The sequence below is a fragment of the Homarus americanus genome, unplaced genomic scaffold (genome assembly GCF_018991925.1).
Source record: "Homarus americanus isolate GMGI-L3 unplaced genomic scaffold, GMGI_Hamer_2.0 scaffold34360, whole genome shotgun sequence".
NCBI lineage: Eukaryota > Metazoa > Arthropoda > Malacostraca > Decapoda > Nephropidae > Homarus > Homarus americanus.
The window spans coordinates 9,443,796-9,466,190 of record NW_024739403.1 but is presented as its reverse complement, the minus strand read 5'-3'; the positions used below and the strand labels follow the sequence as shown (position 1 = coordinate 9,466,190).

The following is a 22,395-nucleotide window of genomic DNA, read 5'->3' as shown; positions in this document are numbered from 1 at the left end:
GATTAGCCTATCAGCTGATGCTCACAACAAAACGTGATGTTCGTAAGGATTTCGTTAATCAAATTTTTGTTCGTTAACCGAATTGAAGATTCTTATGGAAGGTAATTCGTTAACCGAAATTTTGTTAACCGAACCATTCGTTAACCGAGGGACCACTGTATATTCTTCCAGTGAAGACGAGTCCGGGAGGGCGAAAAACAACGTCATTCACTATGTGACTTGAAAGCAGAGGATATTAGTCACTAACAATCTACTGTCTTCCTAATAGAAGATGAGCCGTGGTCGCCATGCTTGACCAGACCGTCTAAAAAATTGTCCCAAACACAATATCTGAGAGACATAAACAAAATAAAAGTCACTCTATTTCCTCACTGTGCTAAGATGTAGAATTACCGTATATAAAATCCTCGTGGCACTTAGTATTTCAGCTATTAAAACACAAATTAGCGGAGCCTTCTTTGTGCGTATTTACAGCTGATTCGCCAGGCAAAAAGATGACAGTAGCAATGAGTGTGATGGAGGGTGCGGGAGGCGGTTGCAAGAATTGCAATTAAATGCCAGGTAGCGACGTGTCCTCCTAATATTACGTATTAAGTAATTATTAGATGTTTTAATTGCCTGTATGTTGGCCTGGCGAGTTATTGCTAGGCATTAACATACCTAGGTATAAGCTAGACGTCGCATTTTGGATTGAGCAAAAATAAAGATAACAATAATAAAAATAATAATAATAATAATAATAATAATAATAATAATAATAATAATAAAAAACCATAAAGAAATACAAAAATAAAAATAAAAATCTAAGTGAAAAATGATACAGTTAACCCTCACTTTACGCGGTCCCACATTCCGCGTTTCCACGTTTACGCGGTGCCTTGCCAGAACCTAACGTGCTCAAATTACGCGGTACGTGAACCACATTACGCGGAGAGTGTCCGGCGCGACGCTATTTTTAGATTTGCCCCACCTGCCACCCGCCCGCCTGTGCTCCTCGCCTCTCCCTCCTCCTCCCTCCGCTTGGGCAAGCCGCGCGGTAAGGTTGCGCAGTGTGTGTCTTTGTTGCGTTATCACTGACGTCATATGACGTATCGGACTGTGATTGGCCATGCATCCCAGCCCCCTCTGCTGCTAGCTGTAATTGGCTTAAAGTATTATGACGTGTCCACCCAGGGGAGGGAGGGAGGGAGGAAAGACGATGCTTGACCTAGCCGCGGCAGTTTTATCCCTCAAGGCCACACCGTGTAATCGTGCATCCATTGTTCAGTAAAATGGCTTCCGCCGGACCACCACCCCCAGAGAGAAACCTTTCCTTACCTGGACCCAGCGGCACTAAGCCAAAGAAGACACGACGTTCCTTAAGCTACGAGGTGAAGTATACCATCATCCAAGAGTTGGAGAAAGGAACAAGGCAGGTTGATTTGGCGCGCCAGCATGGTGTGAATGAATCTACGATTCGAACAATAAAGAAGGATGCAGCCAAGATAAAGGAGCACATGAAGATCACAAAGTCTACAGGTGCTTCTATGATCAAGTATTTTCACAACCAGGTGCTTCTCAAGACAGAAAAATTACTTGTGAGGTACTTGGTGCGTCAGGCGCGACGGAACATGGCGGTCGACACGCGCTCTGTTAAGGAGTACGCACGTGAACTGTACATCGCAGTGGCACGAAAGATGGGAATTACAGAGCCCAAACCCTTTAATGCTTCCTCTGGGTGGTTACAGAGGTTTAAGATCCGGAACAAGATCACCAATATAAACATTGGTGGTGAAGAAGCGAGTGCTGACCGTGCTGCGGCTAGGGAATTTCCTCCGTTTTTACGTGAGATTATGGAGGAAGGACAGTACAGTGACGACCAGGTGTTTAACATGGACGAATCTGGTCTTTTCTGGAAAAAGCTACCTTCCAAGTCCTTCGTTGTAAAGAATGCCAGCAGGATTCGGGGCCGGAAGATGCAGAAGGAACGCATCACCGTCCTGTTTACCACCAATGCCTCCGGTACCTGTAAGCTCAAGTTATCGGTGATCCACACAGCACGCAAGCCGCACGCCTACAAAACCATGGACATGACCAAGCTAAATGTCCACTGGCTGACCGCACGTAAGGCGTGGATGTTCTCTACACTGTCCCTCTCCTGGTTTGATGACTGTTTTGTTCCCGATGTAAAGAAATTCTGTGAGCGACAGAATGTGCCATTCAAGATTTTGTTGCTGCTGGACAACGCACCAGGACACTCGCCCCTACTGTTAGATCGTCACCCCAACGTAAAAGTGGTCTTCCTTCCTCCCAACACTACGTCTATATTACAGCCCATGGACCAAGAGTTAATCTGTAATGTAAAAGCTGCATTCTCAACAAAAAAATTCAAACTCCTGAACGACTACACCAACACCAGGGAAGAGTTGCGTAACCTGAGTGACACCACCACCGATAGCAAGAGCGAAGAAGATGAGGATCAACAGTTGGCACAGCAAAAAATACTGTTCAAACAATTCTGGAGAGTATTTAACATCAAGAAAGCTGTGGACTTCTTGGTGGAGTCATGGGATCAGCTGTCTATTGCTACAATTCGTCATGCATGGAGACATGTGTTGCATGGAATACCAGGTGAGAGGAGGAGTCAATCTGTGACTGGTGAGGTTCAGACTGTTGCAGTAGCAGTGGACCTTGCCAGAGAAGCTGCGCAGACTGTTACAGTTCCAGGCTTCTCCGAGACCACCAACGACGACATCCTGGAGGTGATCAGAGATCCTGAAGTGACTGCCGACGAGATGTTGGAAGAAGATCACGTCAGTGAAGAGGAGGAAGAAGGTGCGTCATTCTCCGAAGAACACAGTTTAACTCATAGTGATATTAAGGGTGCCATGGAGTGTGCAGAGAAAATGAAGTCCTTCCTTTCCCGCGACAATGACGATGACCGCTATGAAGTCTTCCATACCCGGCTGGTGCAAGCTATGGAGCCGTACATCACGGTGTGTCAAGACAACATAAACACCAGCCGTCAAAAATGCATAACCGAGTTCTTCGCCCGCAACCCACCACAGCCAGCCCAAGCCAGTGATAGTGACAGTGAAGATGACTTTGAGGGATTTGTCAGGGAAGCCCTGACAACTGTAAGTGACAGTGATGGTGATTCACCTCGTAATGGTGATTCACCTGAAGGCCAGTAATCTGCCCTCTGCCTCGGAACCAGCCTCCATCCCCATATGCCGACCCATCTCTTCTACTAACGTAAGTGTTCCACATAACTTTTAGTTTTTCTAACCTAACCTTTATTTTTCCTATGTTAACCTTTATTTTTCCTAACCTAACCTCTTCTATATTACTTGTTTTTTCATACCATCATAAAGTTAAGATAAAATTTTTACTACAACATAGATGTGTGTCGTCAAAATGTGGAGTTTGGGGGTCGGCCCGGACTCTATTTCAATTAATCCCATATGTTATGTTATTCACTTTACGAGTTCCACACTTTCCGCAGGACCCTGCAGGTTACATTAACCGCGTAAAGTGAGGGTTAACTGTATATGTATGTTGTGTTGTCAAAGTAAGAGAAACAATTGAGACCCTGCAATTGTGTGTAAATCAGGCAGAAAGTCAGATCAACAACCTGGGACTTGGTCACAATTTTTGTGATGCCATTTGGCAGCAGGGTCTACCATTAGACAACATATTATGCTTACAATATCTTCCCAGGCAGTAGTACCTCCCAGTTTGATAGCTGCCTAAAATAGTATACAGTAGATTCGCAACTTACGCGATTTCAACTATACGTGGATTACCCTGGGGGTTAGGTTACAATTTCCAATTTCGGACTAAAAATTTTCAAAATGGCCATACGCGTGCCAAACGCTATCCCACCAAAGCTCCACCCACGCCATCCCACCTCTTTGTCTTCAGTTGCCGTGTGGGTATTGTCGGAGTAACACCTGCCTGTCGTGTCTGTCAATTTAGTGTGCTTAAACCTCTCTCGTACTCGTTCATAATGCCCAAACGCAAGCCAACCTTTTTTCATTTATTTTTACTCGTTTACATGCACACATTGTCCTAAGGGCAAAGCTGTACTGTACATGTACTCAAATGTAATAAAAAATTACTAAAATTGTTATGTCTAGTGCAAACAATAGCATGTTTATATTCAAATTAATCACTATCTTACAAGAATCTCAGCAATGTAAGTTTTATTCTCCCAGGTCAGTTCAGTGACATTTTAAAAGAGAAAAAAACTTAAATTCACTCTAAAGGACAGATAAATACCACTAGATCTTCGGTGCCAACTGTCACAATACATCACCTCCCTCACTCCCTCTCCCCCATCTTCCCAGCCAGTTCTAGTGTATATGTACTTATATATAGTGATTTAAGGGCGATATAGGGGATTTTTAGGAGTGATTCTGACTTTACATGTTGAGCTTTACGCGAGGTCCCAGGAACGTAACCCTTGCGTAATTTGAGTGTCTACTCCTCCCACTCTGACTGCGGTTAATCGGCTACTGTTTGCTCCCCTTCAGCTGCTGTTTGCTCCTCCTTGGCTCCTGTTTGCCCCTCCTCGTTTGCAGGCTGTTGTGAAGATGCTGCTGCCTTCCGGCGACAAAAAATAGAATCAAGCGTTGACTGCTTAGTGCTACTCTTCTTCTTCTCCTTATACATCTCATTGTAACAAACAAGACTGTCATCAATGTTGCGTTGAATCTTTGAGCTACGTTCTCTGTTTGGGTCGTCATCAATGAAGATTTACATCTCTTGCTGAATCACGGTGAACACTTCTGCCATCCTCTTGGTAGTTAGCGTTCGTTGAGGTTCTTCTTCGTCGTCTTCGTCTACACCGGGACTGTGTTCTGTTATTTGTTGCAAATCCTCATTGGTGAGCTCTTCTGTATGGGATGCCAGGACTTGCTCAATATCCTCTGATTCCAGCTCATCAAAGCCTGCCTGTCTAGCCAAGCTGAGGGTATCCCTACTCACTGCTGGGACTAAGTCCGTGAATCCCTTAAAACTGTTGACACACTCGGGCCACAATTTACACCACACACCATTCAGGTAACTTTCTGAAACTTCTTCCCTGCCTTGCCAATGTTGACGATTGCATGAAAAATGTTGAAGCCACGCCAATATTCTTGGATCATAGGTTTATTTTTCCCATCAGTAGCCTTTAGCAGTTGATCCATAGTACAAAGTAAATAATATGCCTTGAATGCGGCGATGATGCCTTGGTCCATAGGCTGTATCAGTGCTGTCGTGTTGGGAGGCAGGAAGACAACTCAATTATTGTCATGTAAGTTGTCAATATTGGGAGGATGAGCTGGAGAACCTAGCTTTCAAAATTATTCTTGTTAATGACAAGAATAATTTTGAAAGCCAGGTTCTCCTTGGCACAGTATTCCTTCATTGCAGGGACGGCGTACACGGTTAACCACTGGCTAAATATGGCGCTGGTTATCCATGCCTTCTTATTTGCCTTGTAAATGACAGGAAGGTGATCCTTAGAGTAACCTTTCAGGGCCCGTGGGTTGGCAGCACGACAAATTAGCATAGGCTTCAGCTTGAAGTCTCCGGCAGCATTCGCGCCAAGCAGCAGCGTCAAACGGTCTTTTGCCGTTTTAAAACCTGTCGCTCTTTTCTCTTCCTTTGAGATATAGGTTCTATCTGGCATCCTCTTCCAAAAGAGACCAGTCTCATCCACATTGAAGACTTGCTTCGCTGAGTAGCTTTTGAAATCCAGCGGGAATATCTCGGCAGTAACAGTATCTGAACTAACAGCTTCACCGGTCATTTTAATACAGTATTATGGAAGTTATAATGGTGCTTAAAACGTTGAAACCATCTTCTGCTGGCTGTAAAGGTCTCATCCTTTGATCCATCACCCTCTGCTGCCTGTAAGTCATCAAACAAGGATTTTGCTTTATGCTAGATAACCATAAGGCTCACAGAGGCACTAGCCTTAACCTTGTCCGTGCTAGTCCGGATAGTACGCACTGTTGTGTGGGTTAGACCTAGCGAACCAGCAATGTCCACTGCATGTCCACCTTTCTCAAACCGGTTAAAACCTCCACTTTCGTAGCAAGCGTACCATCCCAGAGATCAGACCCCTCCTCCACCCTCTGGAAGAAGCTATCAGTGTCAAGTTCATTCCCAAACTAGTGAAACACCCTGACTTAACCCCAGCAGAAAGAACACTTCTTGCACTTCCACCAAGACTGGGAGGGATGGGACTAACTAATCCAGAGGAGATTGCTGACACTGAACATCAAAATTCACTTAAGCTCACGGCAGCCCTCACGGACCACATAATAGCCCAGAATGCAACAGGGGAAGTGGATACCAGCGAAGTAAATAAGATTCGTAGGTCCATTACAACAGATCGGCAGCACTGCCAAAATGACATGTTGCAGCAACTATTGCTGCAGGTTCTAGAAAATTTGACAAAAAAAGTAGCTATAGCGCAGGAGGTGGGTGCCTCGAACTGGTTAACTACGTTACCGATAAGGGCAAATGGTTTCAGCCTTAACAAACAAGAATTTACAGATGCCATTGCTCTAAGGTACGGTTGGCCAGTAGATGGTTTGCCCTCCCAATGCGTGTGTGGCTCTTCCTATGATGGCGATCACGCCATGGTTTGCAAGAAGGGGGGCTTCATATTCATGAGGCATGACGAGGTAAGGGATCTCACAGCAAATATGTTGAAGGAAATCTGCCGGGACGTCATGGTAGAACCGACCCTCCTTCCATTGGATGGCGAGATCTTCCAACACAGGACTTCAAACACATCTAACGAAGCCCATGTGGACGTCAGTGCTCGAGGATTCTGGACGCGGGAACAGCGAGCTTTCTTCGACATCAGGATTTTTGATCCCATGGCCACTTGTCACCGTAACCTAGCTCTCGATGCTGCACATGGGAGGAACGAGAACGACAAGAGAAGGGCATATGAGGAGAGAATTCAAAACGTTGATCAAGGCAGCTTCACTCCTCTAGTGTTCACAACCTCTGGTGGGATGGGCCCAAGTGCAAGATGTTTCCACGCCAGACTCGCGGAGTTGATCTCCGAACAGAAGCAGTAGCCCAGAAGTTATGTTACAGCCTGGATGAGATGTCGACTGTCCTTCTCTCTCCTTCGGTCGGCTTTGCTCTGCCTCAGGGGAACGAGCGCTTCTGCCCCTACTCCGACAACTGCTGCAGATATTGACTATGAGGCTACAGTCACTGAATGCCGCATAGATCTGTGGCTCAACTAATTTAATACAGATAGGATAGCTTCTTATGTATTAGGATATTTAATATTAAGGTAAATAAATGGTGGCGAAGGTATGGCTATTGGGGGAGGCTGGAGGCCACGATTAAAAAAAACAAAAAACAAAAGGCTAATGGTCTTACATTGCTTCTTCACAACATTAGCATCAGTAGCACTTGATGGGTGCTTGGAAGCCATTTCAAATGGTTAGAGTACAGTATTAAGAGCAAAAATACTTAAACAGGCATGAACGCTGTGGAAGCCTGCCGACGCTTGGGGACGCTGCGTGACGCTCCTCGAGTAAGAGTGTAGTGTGCCTAGCTGAGTGTTGTAGCGCATCAAGATGAGAGAAGGTGATGCGCCATACAAAGTAGTCCATGACGATGTTATACTGAATCGACAGTACGTTATCCAAATCATGGGTATCTAAAGCATAGTGACGTTATTATGAAACAACGTTGTCGGGGGCGATGTTAAACAAGGACTTATTGTATTAAAAGGATCTAGGCATGTATGTTGACACTTCAGTAAAAGTTCTTGGACCATTCTGAAAAAAAGTTAAATCAAGGAAATTAGCTTCAAAAGCGAGGTGCTTCCCTGTCTGAAGTACTGTCAACCCGTTTGGTCCCCGAGATAGGCTAGAGCCTGTTCATTAACTGGTGCCTACACTCTGGCACCTCAGGAACCCAGAGAAGTTAGACCACCTGAAGTTGCCAAGCTTATACTATAGACAGGCAAAGAGCAATTTAATTTTAGTCTATAAGCACCTCAGCAGGCACTACTCAGTCATGTGTTCATACCTGGAACTAGCAAATACACACCCCACTATAGGTTAAAGCCTCCTCAGCTTGAAGAAACCCCAAGTTCAAAAAATTATCAGTGCAAACTTTTTTGGAATGAGAGTTGCGAACTCTTGGAAAACTCTACTAGAATGTGTTGTGGAGACAACGAGTGTGAACTCATTTAGGACCATACAATACGCCCTTCAAATTCGCAGGGGTTAGGTTCTCAAAATGGCCGCGAATCGCCAAATCCGCGAATAACATTTGCTGATCTCTGGGGTATATTTTTACTAGTGTACAAAGAAATGTATATTCCCTTTATGTGTTTGCCCTTAAGACAATTATTTCTTTTATCTGTATTGTATGTGCGCCCACCCGCCTGCCCATCCACACACACACACACACACTACTACCACTTTGCTGTCACTCAGAATCAAGTATGACGATCATCTAGCTATGATACAATGATATGCGTTATTAGGGATGTTACCTAGGTTGGTAAGTTTTGAGGTGACTAAAGAGGCCACTGCAGGTGCTCTCTCTCTCTCTCTCTCTCTCTCTCTCTCTCTCTCTCTCTCTAAAAACAGCCAGTCCCAACCATTATAAAAATTATCAACAACTTGTAATCAACCAGTGTATATATTCACTCCCAGTCAATCTTACCTTTTTGCACTGTCACTATGTTGAAATGTGCTGTACTATAACCTTCTCCCCACTTAGTTATTATATATCATATTTGTATAACTTGTGTTATTTGTCAATCAAGTGACCCATTCCCCAATTACGCACCTGCCTATTTTCAGCCTTCCAGCTGCCATGCTCTTTCAATAAACCATTAATTAATATTATTATTATTATTACAATGCATACAAATAAAATAATAATGGAGAAATCCTTTCACAAATACCTAATAAGAAACACGATAACAAAATGTAATTTAGAAAAAATGTTAGTCTACACTCAAGTCAACTCCATGCTTTGTTATTAAAGTTGAGTTAGTCGAGTTGTCATATGGTGCCAGTGCCAGCTGGGTTGATACATAAATCAAACATACAGAATTTCTTTCATAACCAACCCAACATGAAGGATGTCGGTAATTGTGGTGTAATACTATATACAGTACTTTTTCAAAATATGTATGTAGGATGGTGTATGCATGTAAATAAATGAAGAAGGTTACATATATCTACCCAAAAATACGAGGTGAGAAAACCATAACACCTCAAAGCTTGGCCCAGTAGCCTGGTGGTTACAATGATGAGCTAACTTAGCTACAATGACACGATTAATCACTGTTAAGCACTATTCTATCAGTAAACACTATTGTTAACAGTAAATCCAGTGAAATATGGCTGGGTTAAAACTGCAGACGACGCGCTAACTAGCAGTCACTCACTCCCGCTCCCGTTGCCAGTCGTAAAGTACGTATGGGAGATGCCAGGCGTACGTATGAGAGAAAAACATATTTTGTAGTCTACTATGAAAATGGTACAGGCTCAGTGATAAACAAATTATATAAACCATTAATTTTCTTAGTATAACAAAAAAAATAATATTGTATCATTACTAGAGTAAATGAATTAATATTCATACAAAAAAATGACAACTGTTATAAAGAAATGGATTAACACTCACCACCCCATGCTAGATGTTTGTGCAGAGCCCATTTTCCTCTCCCCTGCCACTGATGAATATCATTATGAAAATGATAAAGATGATGATGATGATGAAGATGATGATGATGATGATGATGATGATGATGATGATGATGATGATGATGATGATGATGATGATGAGGGCAGGGGAGTTTACAAGTTCTCCTCTGCTTCGGAAGAGGAGGCAGAGGAGAGTGGAGGGAGGTCAGAGCTGGGAGCGGCAGGGGGAGGGTCGTCCAAGTCAGAATCAGAGTCAGGAGGAGGAGGAGGTGCATGAACAGGAGGCTGAGGCTTTCTTGCAGTTCTAGAAGGTGTAGGGCTTTGAGTAGACGAAGGCAAGAAGAACATGGAGATAGAAGGCTGGGCAACCTGGTGCATGAGTCCCTTTAGTATTTCCTTGTAAGGAGTCAGAAGCTGCTCCATCCCTCTCCTTAAGTTAACTGCTCTCTCAATAGAGGGATCGACGTTGAAAACCATGTCCATGAGTACCTTACTAGCCAGCAAGAACATGTTGAGGCTTGTGACGGTTAAGGAGGGCACTTCACCTTCTTCTTCTTCCTCCACTCATCCTCACGGCGCTGCTCCTCGACAAGCTCGGCCAGCTCTTCCTTAATCAGCTCTTCCCCAGCATGACCCAGGAGCTCCTATTGCACCTCTTCCTCCTGAAGGTCGTGAAACCCCTCACCTCCCAGTTGACGGGCAACCTGGTCGATGTGCTGCGCATCCTCGTCGACTGTGGGGAAGCCAGCAAAGTCGTTCACCACCTCTGGCCACAAGGCCCTCCAGCAGGAGTTAACACAGAGGGCTGTCAGGTCATCATGGCACTGCTGGATGAAGGAGATGCAGTCTGCGATGGAGAACTTCCTCCACATTTCCTGCACTGTCTCAGCACCATCCCGTGTGTCCTCGAAAAAGGCTTGCCGTATCCTGAAGGTGTGGGTCATGTACTGGCCTTGAAAACAGCAATGACTCTGGTCGAGTGGTTGAGCAACCATGTTGTGTTTTTGGGCAGAAAGATCACCTCGGCATTTTTTGTTTGCAGCCTTGAGGGCCTTTGGGGTGGCCAGGGCTGTTGTCAATCACAAGGAGCACCTTAAACTCCAGGCATTTCTCTGGAGGTAATCCTGACCTTCCTCACAAAAACATTTGTGTAACCAGTTGGTGAATAACATTGACGCCATCCAGGGTTTCTTGTTGTAGGTAGAAAGCTGAGGAGGTGCATGTCTTATTCTTGAATGCACACAGACGCTTGGCATGGCACAGGCATGGGCTTGATCATATGTCCTGCAGAGCTACCACATAGCAGGAGAGACACGATCTTAGCCACCTTGAAGCCCAGTGCACTCCATTCCTCCTGAAATGAAAGTCCTGGCTGGCATCTTTCCACCACAAGCCAGTTTCAGTCAGCATTAAAAATTTGCATCGACTTGTAGCCCTTCTCCCGGATAATCTCAGCGAAGATCGCAGGATACTCCCTAGTTGCTGCATCATCCGCTGAGGCTGACTCCAGTCCAGTGATCCTCAAACCACCCTTTACTGGCATTATCTTTTTTTTGAGGTACAGTAAGTCCTCGTATAATGTCAACCCCGCTGACGCGTTTTTTTGCATAACGACAAGCATTTTTAGATACCAATAATTCATTTAATCCCAACGACTCAATATAACATCGCTTTTTGTCGTCACTGTTTTCCCATAAGAATACATGTAAATGGTACAGGATAGAGAATTGACTTGGCAGAATGAAACTTACATTGCTGGGATCCTTGTAAGTGAGTGATTAATTTGAAAAAACATGTTATAGTTTGCACTGACATAAAAAATTTTTGAAATTATTTAGTATATTTGAGTACAGTATAGGTTTGTCCTTAGGACAATATGTATTTAGGGTGGTGTGCATGTAAATGAGTAAAATAAATGAAGGAAGTTACTATATCTACCAAAAAATAAGTTGATAAACATGTACAGTAATTAAATATACTTAAGGGATTAAAATTTTATCTCTTTGCGTAAATTATATGATGTCTATACCGTATATCTCGGCTTATAAGACCGAATTTGAACATTAAAAATCTGCCCAAAGTTAGGGGTCATCTAAACCACCAAGTATAAAATTTTAGTGTGTCAAGAGTGGTGATGGAAACATCGTAAGCCACCCACGGTCTTACCACTAATTATTTTATACTGAAACTTACGCTAAGCTGGATTCAAATTAAGATTACGGTATATTAAAATAATAAAATGTATTATAAACCTGTCTAACATACCGTAAAAGAGAATTATACCCTGTAATAAACACAGCTATCATCACACACCCTCCCCCACACCCCCCATTTGCCAGTGAGGAGACAAGAAAGGGAAAGGAGATTGGGCTATTTTTAGCCGTGGAGGTGGTCAGTAATGCATATCGGTATTTACTGATAATAATACTTATCTCCTATAAATAATTAATTTAAAATTTATTTTTTACAAAGAATATTCAGTAAATGACTGCATTAATTTTTGAAACTACTGACAGTTAAATACAGACGCTTAAGTGACGTCACTAGTGTTTACACTACACCAGCTGGTAACATTTGATGCCATACTTGAAGTGAATTGGCTTTATTTTAAGTAACTAACCATAAATAAATGCAAAAAGTAAAAAAAGATCAAAAGTGAGAAATAATAAACTGTATGTATGTTGTGTTGTCAAAGTTAGAGGAACAATTCAAACTGCAATTGTGTGTAAATGAGGCAGAAAGTCAGGTCAGCGCTGAACCTGGGACTTGGTCACTTTCGTGATGCCATATGGCAGCAGGGTCTACCATTAGACAACACATTATGCTTCCAATATCTTCCCAGGCGGTAGTATCTACCTGTTTGGTAGCCTACTACCTACACAATTTTTAGTAATATTACTTTGATACATGATAAATTAGACAATGAAAATAAACATCAAATATAATTACCAAGACGCTCCCATTGGCAGCTGTAAGAAGAGGGGAGATGGGCTATTTTCATCCTCTTTGTGTCTGAAGTGGCCAGTAATACCATATATTTACTGATCATAATACTTATCTCCTATAAATAATTAATTTAAAATTTATTTTTACATAGAATATTCAGTAAATGACTTTTAAATAAATAAACAAATGATTCAGTAAATCTATTTCAAGTAAATGGAAAATAAGCAAACAAATGTTATTACCACCACCCTTCCCTCTGGCTCAGGGTGAGATGGAGAAGATCCAGATGGTTGGTAAAGGACTACTGAGTCAGTGGGTAAGTGTCACATTTGGGGTACTGGTCTTATACAGCGAATAGAGCTCAAAAGCTACTTTTTAAATGGAAATTTGGGGGGGCCGTCTTATGCACCCCGACGCCTTATAGGCCGAGATATACGGTATTCATATTATTCGCTGTCTTGCAAGGATTACACCAATGCAATTTACATTCTGCTAACTTTAGTCTGTGCCATTTTATAATATACAATCATTAAGCCTGACGCCACCTTCAATCTTGCCGGAAGTCGGAGGGAGAGGTGATTTGTTAGGGAGAGGTGATTTGTTATGACAGCAGCAGGGAAGGTTTGAGAAGGTTACCAAGTGTGTATTTATCAGTTATATAAAGGTAGTTTTAAGCTTATAAAATGTCAAAGAATGTGACTTTATAGTAAGGCATACAAGCACCTCACCAGGCATCACACAAGTAGCTTTGAATTTATGTATATGTAATGTATTTCATTGGGCAAAGGAAAGCTCAGGAGCCTAACTCCTGTATTTTATTTATTTCTTATGGGGAAAATTTATCCGCTTAACGTTGTTTCGTATAACCTCGCATTTTCAGGAACGTAACCCTGACATTAAGCGAGGACGTACTGTATCACCTGAACCACCAGCACTAGCACCACCTTCACCACTCACTTCACCACCTTCCTCAGCATGGAATTGGTCATACAGGACCTTGGCTTTCTCACGGATAAACTTCTGGCTGAGAGGGATGTGGTGGCGGTTAAAGTCCTCAATCCAGATGTTAAGGGCTTTCTCCATCTTCACCATAGCTGTATCCCTCATATTAGCAGCTACCTTGGCAGAAGAGGGTGCCACTTAGGGCAACGGCATAACGAATCTCCCTCTCTTTCTTCTTGATGTAGCGAACAGTGGACCCATTGATGCCATACTCCCAGCCACACGCAGCAAAGCTCTAGCCACTCCTAAGTTTGTCCAGCAGTTGTATCTTCTCCACGAGGGTCGAGACCTTCTTTTCTCTCTTTACTTGTTTGGGCGCCTTCCTGCGGCTAGATGAAGGTGGTTGAGGGCGTTTGGGAGCCACAAGAAGCAGGAGGAGCTTAATTGTTACGAGAAGAGTAGCACAAGAGCGAGAGATACAAATGTTTAGCCTGTACTGAGGCGTAGGTAGTTACGTGTGTGTGGGCCAGCCTCCTGGGACAAGAAAGACACCTTGCAGGACGCCACAGAACTCGCGCTCCCCGTACCGGCCATGAAAATTATGGCAACTTTAAAACTACCTGCAGACATTCTTAGGTATATCCTCAAATAATAGAGGACCGCAAAATAAAAATCCACGAATTATCCGGGCATACTGTAGATGACCAACACTGGAGCCAGTGCATGCCCAGTACTTGCTAACAGTGTGTAACAGAGATGTGTCCAATCAGTAATGAAGAAGATTAAGTAAATTAAATCACTGGGAAATATCAGTTTCAACTGAAGTTTTTTGCTTATTGTATATACCCTGTATATAAACATGCAAAACATAAATCTTATCCCTCCATACTTACCAAGAACACAGGGAATGATTTATATTCTACAACACAACATAAACCTTAAGACATTCACATACCTCAGCTGGTTACTGCTTCCAGTTTTAATGGCTTCTTTGTAATAGTTAATAGCTTTCCCATACTGATGTGTCTTCACCAGAGCAATGCCCATACGGCATGCTAGAACTGAATCCCGGGGGTTGCGCTTCAATGACTGTTCATAAACCTGAAACCAGTGGAAATTTAAAATATACAGTAAAGTAGAGTTACCCAATAATGCGAGTCAGGTATCACCAGGGCCCACATTACTGCAAAGACATGTTAAAGTGTGACATACAGTAGGTGTACAGTATATGTTAAATGTTCTAATGGGTCTGAATGACAAAAAGCATACAGTGCACTAAATATTAGATAAATTTGTCACTAAAAAGGGCTAAAAAATGGTTTTATTCTATCATCATCATCGTCGTATTATGATCATTTTCCACACTTGCGTGGGTTAGCCACAGTTACCTGATGGCAGCTCTCCATGCTACATGGTTTCTTGCAGTCTCTTTTGTCAATTTAATAACTCTGACATTATTTCTTCCAACCTTTCCCCATGTCATTCTTAGCCTACTCCTAGTCCTCCTCCCCTACATTTAGGCTTATGCACCTCTTTACTTTATCCTCTTTGCCACTGATTGGCCTGTTAGCCACTTGGGCCAATTGGTCTTATCCATTGTCTCCAAAAGCTAAACGACCATCTCAACCTACCTCTGTGCAATCGCCCTCTTAGCTCTGAACAGGGTCACGTATCTTTCAGTGTCATATTGCACATCTACCTCACCATTCTCATATTGCTTACTACTTTTGTCATCTTCTTTAACTGCCAATGTTTCACTGCCATACAACATCATACATACCATCCACATACATTATTCGAGGGGAAAGTCCTCTTGCTATCAATAAAAGCAGCAGCTCCTAATTCCTTCCCCCCCCCCAGCACTGATCATGTCATCTAAATAACAGAAGTCATTGACACAATCCAGGAACATATCACCAATGTTCAGATTCTCCAGCCTTCCTGTAAGCACATTGGTTACCTGCATCGACAGAATACAGTACCTAAAGTCAGCTACATACTGCAGTCTATCATCTACTCCATTGCACTTCTTGTGTACTCATTCCTCAACATAAGAACATAAGAACATGAGAATGGGGGAAACTATAGGCGGCCTATTGGCCCATACTGGGCAGTCCCAGTTACACCCAGCCCCTATTGTTAACGTGTTCCACTCATCCACTACTTTATTTCCAAACCAATGTTTACATATTTTGCGCCTAAATCTAAATTTGTTTAATGTAAAACCATTGTTACAAGTTCTCTCCTGGTTGGATAGTTTGAGTACCTTTGTAATGTCCCTTTTGTTCAGCCCTGACTTCCATAACACATTGTAGTATATATATCTCATCAGTCCATATACAAACAAAACCTATTCGATTTCCAACTCTATATATATATATACAGCTAGACCCCGACTTACGGCGGTTAGGGACCCAAATCCCGGGTCGAAAGTCCGACATAGATAAAATGTTTTTTTTTAATAAAAATCTTACAATACAGGCGGTGATAAAAGTAATGAATATTGAGGAATGGATACAGTACAGTGATAATGATAATAGGAATGGATACAATGTGACTGAGCTTTACCTTTTAATGTGATCAGCTGAATGCATAGGGGCCCCATGATTTTCACAATTATACATAGGACTACATTAACAGAAACATTTCGGTATAGAAAATCATGTCATTAGAAAAATAAATAAAAAATAAAAAAATTAATAAAAATCAGCGTGATTAAATGAAGTCCCGGCGGTCGTGAAAATCATCAACGAGTAAATGAAGTCAGGTCTGGCATATGTATATAACGTAACATGTGTAATATATATATATATATATATATATATATATATATATATATATATATATATATATATATATATACATATATATATATATATATATATATATATATATATATATATATATATATATATATATATATATATATATATATATATATATATATATATATATATACATATATATATATATATATATATAGTTGTACCCTTAGCAGTCAGTGTGAGGGTCCCGCGTTAAGTGAAATCGCGTTAAGTGAACAACAGAACATAGGATTAATTCCAATGAGCAGGCCCGACCCCAAGCTCCACTTTTTGAAGCATACTATGTTGTAATGAAAATAACATCATAATTTTTTATGATGGTACATACACAATTAATACTTAAGAAATGAAATACTGATACGCCAAGTTAATGTCCATTCAAATAATAGACTCAACTCCCTCCCCTTTCACTAAACTGTTTCCCTCTCAGAGAAATTTTTGGAAAACCACTAAATTTAATAAATAATACCTCAAACTGATTAGGATAATACAATTGACATTGCTGGATTCCTTGTAGGACCAGGAATATTTTGAATATAAATGTCATATATTTTTGCTAAAAGATCTTGCAATTTACCTGAGAAAAATTTTATCTAAAAATTTGTGTTTTAATACAAAATATATGATGTTTATGTCAAAATAAATCTATAAATATAAGAATTCCCAGCAATGTAAATTATATTTTGACGTTAATTTGTATGAATTTTATGAGCTAAAACAAATATCTTCAGTTAATAAAAAAAATAATCTTCAGGACACTATCTGTCAATCAAAAGTACCCCACCTTTTGCTCCCCCTCTTCAACATTGTGGTCAGTCCAACTAACCCCACAATCCTCCTTCAGAGTTTTTAATTTGGTATTAAATATTTTACTCAGATTAAAGTTGAGACAACATAATTGACATTTATGATTCCTTGTAAGACCAGGAGATATTTTGAATATAATGTCATATGTTTTGCACAAAGATAACATAGTTGAATTTGAGAAAAATTTTCTCTAAAATTTGTATGTCTAATGCCAAGAATATATGATGTTTATGTTCCCAAAATAATCATCAAATTATGAGAATTCTGGCAATGCAGTATATATTCGAACAGGTAATTTGTATGAATTTTGTAATTTAAAACAAATATCTTCCAGTTAATAAAAAAAAATAATTCTTCACTGGGTAACAGGGTAGTGGTCGGTCCCACCTCCCCCACCCCACCAACCGTCCCCAAGGAGATGTGTGGGATAACCATAAATTTTAATAAATAATACCTCAACTAAGTTAGGATAATATAATTTGACATTGCTGGATTCCTTAGCCAAGACCAGGAATATTTTGAATATAAATGTCATATCTTTGCAAAAGATAACATAAGTTACTCTGAAAAATTTTTGCTAAAATTTGTATGTCTAAATGCAAAATATATGATATTTATATTCAAAATAATCATAAATTATGAAATTCCAGCAATGTAAATTATATATTCTGGCCGCGTATTTAGCCTTGAATTTTATGAAGCTAAAACAGGCAGTCCAGGCAGGGTGTTGGCCGGTGGGAGCCAAATCTAAAAATAGCGTCTCTAAGGCGGACACTCACGTATATATGGAAAAATCCGTGTTAGTGAAAGTTCAGCTCTGGCGAGCACATGGATATGATAAAAGCGTTAGAGTGAAACGCGTTAGGCGAGAGTAATACTATATATATATATATATATATATATATATATATATATATATATATATATATATATATATATATATATATATATACACACACACACACACACACATATACAGTCAACCCTCACTTTACGCGGTCCCACATTCCGCGTTTCTACGTCTGCGCGGTGCCCTGCCAGAACCCAGGATGCTCACATTCCGCGGTGGGTGTACCCCTTTACACGGTGAAGTATAATTTTTTTTATTTAGCTCATAAAATTCATACAAATTATCCGGCCAGAATATAATTTACATTGCTGGAATTCTTACAATTTGATGATCATTTTGAATATAAACATCATAGATTTTGCATTAGACATACAAATTTTAGATATAATGTTTACTCTTGAGCAAATATGTTATATTTTGTGCAAAATATATGATATTTATATTCAAAATATTCCTGGTCTTACAAGGAATCAAGCAATGTCAATTATATTATCCTAACTTTAGTCTGATTTATTATTTATTACTAAAAAGGTAAACAGTCTGGTATTCCCACACATTTATCAAGTAGGGACGTTGGTGGGGGGTTGGGGGTAGGGGGGAGGGAGGGAGGGAGGGACCGGCGACCGACCATCTGTTACCGTGTGAAGAATATTTTTTTTTTTATTACTGAAGATTTTTATTTTAGCTCATAAAATTCATACAAATTACCCGGCCAGAATATAATTTACATTGCTGGAATTCTTACAATTTGATGATCATTTTGAATATAAACATCATATATTTTGCATTAGACATAAAATTTTTAGATATAATGTTCACTTTGAGTAAGTATGTTATCTTTTGTGCAAAATATATGACGTTTATATTCAAAATATTCCTGGTCTTACAAGGAATCCAGCAATGTCAATTATATTATCCTAACTTTAATCTGAGGTATTATTTAGTACTAAATGTTAAAATCTAGTTTTTTCACCCACTCTTTCTCTTGAAGGGAGGGTTGGTGGGCAGTGGTGGGGAGGGTTGGGACGGACTGACCATCTGGCTGGTTGGAAGAGGGGGGAGGCAAGGTGGGGTACTTTGATTGACAGATAGTGTCGTGAAAAATATTTATTTTTTTTTATTAACTGAAGATATTTGTTTTAGCTCATAAAATTCATACAAATTACCCGGCCAGAATATAATTTACATTGCTGGAATTCTTACAATTTGATGATCATTTTGAATATAAACATCATAGATTTTGCATTAGACATACAAATTTTAGATGTAATGTTTAATCTGAGTAAATATGTTATCTTTTGTGAAAAATATATGACATTTATATTCAAAATATTCCTGGTCTTACAAGGAATCCAGCAATGCCAATTATATTATCCTAACTTTAGTATGAGGTATTATTTATTACTATACCTGGTTTTCCCCCAAAAAGTTCTCAGAGGGAAGAGCCAGCAGTGTAGTGTGAGAAGAGGGGGAGGGAGTCGTGTCCATTATTTGAATGGACATTAACTTGACGACTGTATTTCTCTATTTCTCTTAAGTATTAATTGTGTGCATGTACCATCATAAAATTAAGATGATATTTTTACTAGAACATAGGTATTGTGTTGGAAAAAGTGGAGTTTGGGGGTCAGCTGGTCTCTATTTTATTTAATCCCATATGTTATGTTATTCAATTTACACGTTTCTCACTTTCCGCGGTACCCTGTGGGTTACATTAACCGCGTAAAGTGAGGGTTGACTGTATATATATATGTATATGTATATATATATATATATATATATATATATATATATATATATATATATATATATATATATATATATATATATATATATATATATATATATATATATATATATATATATATATACACAGTATATATTTACAGTGAACCCTCGCTTTACCGGTCCCACTTTACGCGTTTCCACGTTTACGCGGTACCCTGCCGAAACCGGAATACTCACTTTCCGCGGTGTGTGTACCCTTTTACGCGGAGAGCGGCGCGAGCAGGGTGCGCACAAGGTCGCCCAGTCATCAAAACATTACTGAGTTCTTCACCCGCCACCCACCACAGCCGGCCCAAGTCAGTGATAGTGATAATGATAGTGAGGATATGGACTTATATGGACTTTGAGAGGTTTGACAAAGAGGCCCTGCAAGCCTCTGTGGTGGATAGTGATTCAATTGATACAAGTGATACAGGTGAGGGGCAATAATCTGCCCTCTGCCTCGGAACCAACCCCCCATCCCCGTGTGCCCAGGCATCTTTTCTACTAATGTAAGTGTTAAAAATCCTAATATTATTGATATTTCTCTTAATTATTAATTGTGTGCATACCATCATAAAATTAAAATTATTTTTACTACGCATGGTATTGTGTCTGAAAAAGTGGGTTTGAGATACGGGAATCTCATTCCAAATATCCTATTTATGTTGTTTACTTTCGCGTTTCTCACTTTACACGGCCCGTAGGTTCAATTGACAGCATAGGGTTCACAAAAAAAAAATAATATATATATATATATATATATATATATATATATATATATATATATATATATATATATATATATATATATATATATATATATATATATATATATATATATATATATATATATATATATATATATATATATATATATATATATATATATATATATATATATATATATATATATATATATATATATATATATATATATATATATATATATATATATATATATATGGTCAATTGAACAGAGGTCCAGCGGTTAAGTGAAATCGCGTTAAGTGAACAACAGAACATATGGGATTAATTCCAATAAGAGGCCGACCCCAAACTCCACTGGCCTTACCTATGTAGTAAAAATAACATCTTAATTTATGATAAGGCACAACAATTAATACTTAAGAGAAATAGAAAATCAGATGCAAGTTAATGTCCATTCAAATAATGGACTCAACTCCTCCTCTCACACTACACAGCCGGCTAACAGATGGTCGGTCCTCCCCTCCCCCACCAACCGTCCCAAGGAGATGTGGGGATAACCTCAAACTAAAGTTAAGGAAAATATAATTGACATTGCTGGATTCCTTAGACTAGAATATTTTGAATATAAATGTCATATATTTTAAAAGACATAGTTACCTAGAAAAAATTTTTATCTAAAATTGTAAGTTAAGCAAAATATATGATGTTTATATTCAAAATGATCACTAAATTATAAGAATTCCAGCAATGTAAATTATATTCTGACCGGGTAATTTGTATGAATTTTATAAAACAAAAATATCTTCAGTTAATAAAAAATAATAATCTTCACGACACTATCTGTCAATCAAAGTACCCACCTTGCTCTCCCCTTTCCAAACCGCGCGGTCAGTCCCAACCTCCCCCCCCCCACCCCCACCAATCTCCTCCCTTCCAGAGTTTTTAACATTTAGTATTAAATAATACCAGATTAAAGTTAGATAATATAATTTTACGTTGGATTCCTTGTAAGACCAGGAATATTTGAATATAAATGTCATATATTTTGCACAAAAGATACCAATAGTTACCTAGAGAAAATTTTTATCTAAAATTGTAAGTTTAAAAGCAAACGATGTTTATATTCAAAATGATCACCAAATTATAAGAATTCCAGCAATGTAAATTATATTCTGACTGGTAATTTGTATGAATTTTATGAGCTAAAACAATATCTTCAGTTAATAAAAAAATAATAATTCTTCACAGGGTAACAGATGGTCGGTCGGTCCCTCCTCCCCCCACCCCCCACCAACCGTCCCAAGGAGATGTGATAACCACTAAATTTTAATAAATAATACCCTCAAACTAAAGTTAGGATAATATAATTGACATTGCTGATTCCTTGTAAGATCAGGAATATTTGAATATAAATGTCATATATTTTGCAAAAAAGATACCAAAGTTACCAGAGAAAAAATTTTTATCTAAAAATTGTAAGTTTAAAAGCAAAATATATGATGTTTATATTCAAAATGATCACCAAATTATAAGAATTCCAGCAATGTAAATTATATTCTGCCTGGTAATTTGTATGAATTTTATGAGCTAAAACAGGCAGTCAGGCAGGGTGGCGGTGGGCAAATCTAAAGTCTCGGACACTCATCACAGATATGTGGAAAAAAATCGCGTAAGTGAAAGTTCAGCTTTGCAAGGCACACAGATATGCTAAAACGCTAAGGAAACCAAGTAGGCGGGTAAATTGTATATATATATATATATATATATATATATATATATATATATATATATATATATATATATATATATATATATATATATATATATATATATATACAGTACTCCCTCTTTATCGACGGATTTTTTATCGACGGTT

General features: G+C 39.5%; 1 protein-coding gene across 1 annotated transcript in view; it reads right to left on the bottom strand.

Annotated features, from left to right (window-relative positions):
• LOC121874600 (tetratricopeptide repeat protein 21B-like) overlaps positions 1 to 22,395 on the bottom strand; it is a gene marked incomplete in the record, with an annotated part of 547,778 nt that overhangs the window by 242,039 nt on the left and 283,344 nt on the right. Inside the window, 1 exon segment of the mRNA XM_042378823.1 lies at positions 14,515 to 14,660. Within this exon segment, the coding sequence (XP_042234757.1) occupies positions 14,515 to 14,660 (146 nt within the window).